The sequence below is a fragment of the Oryx dammah genome, unplaced genomic scaffold, assembly GCF_014754425.2.
Source record: "Oryx dammah isolate SB20612 unplaced genomic scaffold, SCBI_Odam_1.1 HiC_scaffold_27, whole genome shotgun sequence".
In the NCBI taxonomy this organism is placed as follows: domain Eukaryota; kingdom Metazoa; phylum Chordata; class Mammalia; order Artiodactyla; family Bovidae; genus Oryx; species Oryx dammah.
Genome location: NW_024070211.1, coordinates 56,508,277 through 56,513,060, shown reverse-complemented (window position 1 = coordinate 56,513,060; position 4,784 = coordinate 56,508,277). Strand labels below are relative to the sequence as shown.

General features: G+C 45.9%; 1 protein-coding gene across 1 annotated transcript; it reads left to right on the top strand.

Moving 5' to 3' along the window:
• The first annotated feature begins 438 nt into the window (after positions 1-438).
• Positions 439-2,906, top strand: LOC120854687 (nucleolin-like). Its single transcript, XM_040228915.1, is given in 3 exon segments — positions 439-1,314; positions 1,317-2,600; positions 2,603-2,906. Coding segments are annotated over 3 exon segments (2,097 nt in total). The 5' UTR covers positions 439-533; the 3' UTR covers positions 2,635-2,906.
• Positions 2,907-4,784: the final 1,878 nt, after the last annotated feature.

Below are 4,784 nucleotides of genomic sequence, written 5' to 3'. Positions count from 1 at the left end.
TTGACTGTGTGAATCTGTTAAATTCTTTAACAGATGGGAATACCAGATCACCTTACCAGTCTCCTGAGAAACCTGTATGCATGTCAAGAAGCAACAGTGAGAACTGTACATGGAACAACAGACTGGTTCCAAATAGGAAAAGGAGTACATCAAGGCTGTATATTGTCACCCTGCTTATTTAACTTATACGCAGAGTACATTGTGAAATGCCAGGCTGGATGAAGCACAAGTTGGAATCAAGATTGCTGGGAGAAATATCAATAACCTCAGATATGCAGATGACACCACCCTTATGGCAGAAAGTGAAGAGAAACTAGAGTCGCTTGATGGAGGTGAAAGGGACAGTGAAAAAAGCTGGCTTAAAAACCTAACATTCAAAAAATGAAGATCGCTTTTGCCTCAGTCTCGAGCACTAGCTGGCAGCCAAGCGTACGCGCTCAGGAATTAGTGGCCGCCATCGACGGTGCTTAGGTTCCTCTGGGCTCGTCTGCGCCACTCGCTCACCACACACTCCGCCGTCATAAGCCGCCATCATGGTAAAGCTCGCAAAGGCCGGTTAAAATCAAGGTGACTCCAGGAAAATGGCTCCTCCCCCAAAGGAGGTAGAAGAAGATAGTGAAGACGAGGAAGTGTCAGAAGATGAAGACGATGAGAGCAGTGGAGAAGAGGTGGTTATCCCTCAGAAAAAAGGCAAGAAGGCTACCACAACTCCAGCAAAGAAGATGGCGGTTTCCCCAACAAAAACGGTTGCAGTTGCCACACCAGCAAAGAAAGCAGTTGTCATCCCTGGCAGAAAGGCAGCAGCTATGCCAGCCAAGAAGACAGTTACACCTGCCAAAGCAGTGGTAACACCGGGCAAAAAGGGAGCCACCCCAGGCAAAGCCTTGGTAGCAACCTCTGGTAAGAAGGGAGCAGCCACCCCAGGCAAAGGAGCAAAGAACCGCAAGAATGCCAAGAAGGAAGACAGTGATGAGGAAGATGAAGATGGCAGTGAAGAGGAGGACGATGATGATGAAGAGGAGGATGAGCCAGCAGTGAGGAAGGCAGCTGCTGCTTTTGGTGCTGCTCCTGCCACAGATGATGAGGATGACGAGGAGGAGGAGGAGGAGGAGGACGAAGATGACTCTGAAGAAGAACCTCTGGAGATTGTACCAGCGAAAGGAAAGAAAGCTCCAGTAAAAGCTGCTCCTGTGAAAGCTAAGAGCACTGCTGAAGATGAAGAGGAGGAGGAGGAGGAAGAGGAGGAGGAAGAGGATGACGATGATGAGGAGGAGGACGATGAGGAGGAAGAAGAAGAGGAGGAAGAGGAAGAAGAGCTGTTAAAGAAGCACCTGGAAAACGAAAGAAGGAAATGATCAAACAAAAAGCAGCTCCTGAAGCCAAGAAACAAAAAGTGGAAGGCACAGAACCAACTACGTCTTTCAATCTCTTTGTTGGAAACCTGAACTTCAATAAATCTGCTCCTGAATTGAAAACGGGTATCAGTGATCTTTTTGTGAAAAATGATCTTGCTGTTGTCGATGTCAGAATTGGTGTGTCTAGGAAGTTTGGCTGTGTGGATTTTGAATCTGCTGAAGACCTGGAAAAAGCCTTGGAACTCACTGGTTTAAAAGTCTTTGGCAATGAAATTAAACTAGAAAACCCAAAGGGAAAAGACAGTAAGAAAGATTGAGATGCAAGAACACTTTTGGCTAAAAATCTGCCTTACAAAGTTACTCAGGATGAATTAAAAGAAGTGTTTGAAGATGCTGAGGAGATCAGATTAGTCAGCAAGGGTGGAAAGAGTAAAGGGATTGCTTATATTGAATTTAAGACAGAAGCTGATGCAGAAAAACCCTTGGAAGAAAAGCAGGGAACAGAGATAGATGGGCAATCCATTTCTCTGTACTACACTGGAGAGAAAGGCCAAAGTCAAGACCATAGAGGTGGAAAGAATAGCACTTGGAGTGGTGAATCAAAAACCCTGGTTTTAAGCAACCTCTCCTATAGTGCAACCGAAGAAACTCTTCAGGAAGTATTTGAGAAGGCAACTCATATCAAGGTGCCCCAGAACCAAAATGGCAAATCTAAAGGGTATGCATTTATGGAATTTGCTTCATTTGAAGATGCCAAAGAAGCTTTAAATTCATGTAATAAAAGGGAAATTGAGGGCAGAGCCATCAGACTGGAGTTGCAAGGACCCAGGGGATCACCTAATGCAAGAAGCCAGCCATCCAAGACTCTCTTTGTCAAAGGTCTCTCTGAGGATACCACAGAAGAGACGTTAAAGGAGTCGTTTGACGGCTCTATTCGGGCAAGGATAGTCACTGACCCGGAGACTGGATCCTCCAAAGGGTTTGGTTTTGTAGACTTTAACAGCGAGGAAGATGCCAAAGCTTCCAAGGAGGCCATGGAAGATGGTGATATCGATGGAAACAAAGTCACTTTGGACTGGGCCAAACCTAAGGGTGAAGGTGGCTTTGGTGGCCGAGGAGGAGGCAGAGGTGGCTTTGGAGGCCGAGGTGGTGGCAGAGGTGGCCGAGGTGGCTTTGGTGGCAGAGGCCGGGGAGGCTTTGGAGGGCGAGGAGGCTTCTGAGGAGGCAGAGGAGGAGGAGGAGACCACAGCCACAAGGAAAGAAGACGAAATTTGAATAGTTTCTTCTATCCCTGTCTCTCTCTTCCATTTGAAAGAAAGGACTCTGGGGTTTTTACTCTGTTACCTGATCAATGACAGAGCCTTCTGAGGACATTCCAAGACAGTATACAGCCCTGTGGGCTACTTGGAAATCCGTATAGATAACATTTCAAGGGAGATAACCCTGTTGGTGTTGACTGGATATTCGTATAAACTTTTTAAAGAGATGAGTGATAGAGCTAACCCTTATCTGTAAGTTTTGAATTTATATTGTTTCTTCCCATGTACAAAACAATTTTTTTCCTACAGAAAAAGAAAAAACAAAAAAAAATGAAGATCATTGCATCTTGTCCCATCACTTCATAGCAAATAGATGGGGAAACAATGGAAACAGCAACAGACTTTATCTTCTTGGGCTCCAAAATCACCACAGTCAGTGACTGCAGCCATCAAAAGAAAAGACACTCATTGCAAGAAAAGTTTTGAGAAAACTGCTGCTGCTGCTAAGCTACTGCTAAGTCACTTCAGTTGTGTCCGACTGTGTGCGACCCCAGAGATGGCAGCCCACCAGGCTTCCCCATCCCTGGGATTCACCAGGCAAGAACACTGGAGTGGGTTGCCATTTCCTTCTCCAATGCATGAAAGTGAAAAGTGAAAGTGAAGTCGCTCAGTCAAGTCCGACTTCTAGCGACCCCATGGACTGCAGCCTTCCAGGCTCCTCCGTCCATGGGACTTTCCAGGCAAGAGTACTGGAGTGGGGTGCCATTGCCTTCTCCTAGATGGCATATCAAAAAGCAGAGACATTACTTGCCAACAAAGGTCCTTCTAGTCAAAGCTATGGTTTTCCAGTAGTCATGTATGGATGTGAGCATTGGACATACAGAAAGCTGAGTGCCGAAGAATTGATGCTTTTGAACTGTGGTGCTGGAGAAGACTCTTGAGAGTCCCTTGGACTGCAAGGAGATAATACCAATCAATCCTAAAGGAAATCAACACTGAATATTCATTGGAAAGACTGATGCTGAAGTTGAAACTCCAATACTTTGGCCAGCTGATGAGAAGAGCTGACTCATTGGAAAAGACCCTGATGCTGGGGAAGATTGGAGGCAAGAGGAGGGGGGGATGACAGAGGATGAGATGGTTGGATGGTATCACCGACTCAATGTACATGAGTTTGAGCCAGTTCTGGGAGATGGTGAAGGACAGGAAAGACTGGCATGCTGCAATCCATGGGGTTGCAAAGAGTCAGACAGGACTGAGAGACTGAGCAACAGCAGAGAAGGGAAGGAATGCAGGGATAAGGGAGGACAGTCAAGAAACAATAGTGTAGCAATAAAGCAAAGTCCCAACCTGACACATACGTTTGTGTTTTTCTACGGAAACTAAGGCTCCTACTCAGGCAGAGGATTGTAACTACCTGCTGACACCCAGACTGGTCCGAACCTGAAAGCTGATTATTGAGATTCCTGAAACACCACCCTTGTTACCTCACCATCAACCAATCAGAGGAGAGTCATATATTCTGCAGCCCTCCCCTCAAAAGTTGCCTTTGAAAACTCTTCCCTGAAGACCATCAGGGAGTTCAGGATTTTTGAGCATGAGACATCCATTCTCCTTGGTTTCATCATCACAGCAAATTACGCAGCATTGACTACAAATGCAGGCTACAAATGCAATTCTCGACGCAAATGTTTATCTTGAAACATGACTAAGTCCAAACCTCCTTGAAAATGTTCAGACACCCCTAGACTGAGGAGATTGGCAATGCTTTCACTGCTTTACAGGTGTTGTGTGTTGGTCTCAGCCTAGGCAGTGATGCTATTGACTAGGAAAGCCTGGGGGCACTCACCTGGATCTACACTACTCAGGCAACCCCCAGAGATATTTCCCTGATTGGAGCCAAATGGAGGCAGGACTAGCTCTAGTGGTTCTTATGATTTCAGGATGTACCTTACTAACAACCAGCAGAGAACTTTGAAAAAACAAGATTTGTTACTCACAGGTCCTTGAGGGTACACAGCATGCATGCCCAGAACCACACAGCAGGATTGGGGGTAGAATAGCATAGTCATAGGGTTCTGCCACTATTGAGGGTGGGATGCCTAGTGTTTTGCAGATTCAGTCTTTACTGGTGAATTTAACCATAAGAGTAGGCACTATAGCATAGGAA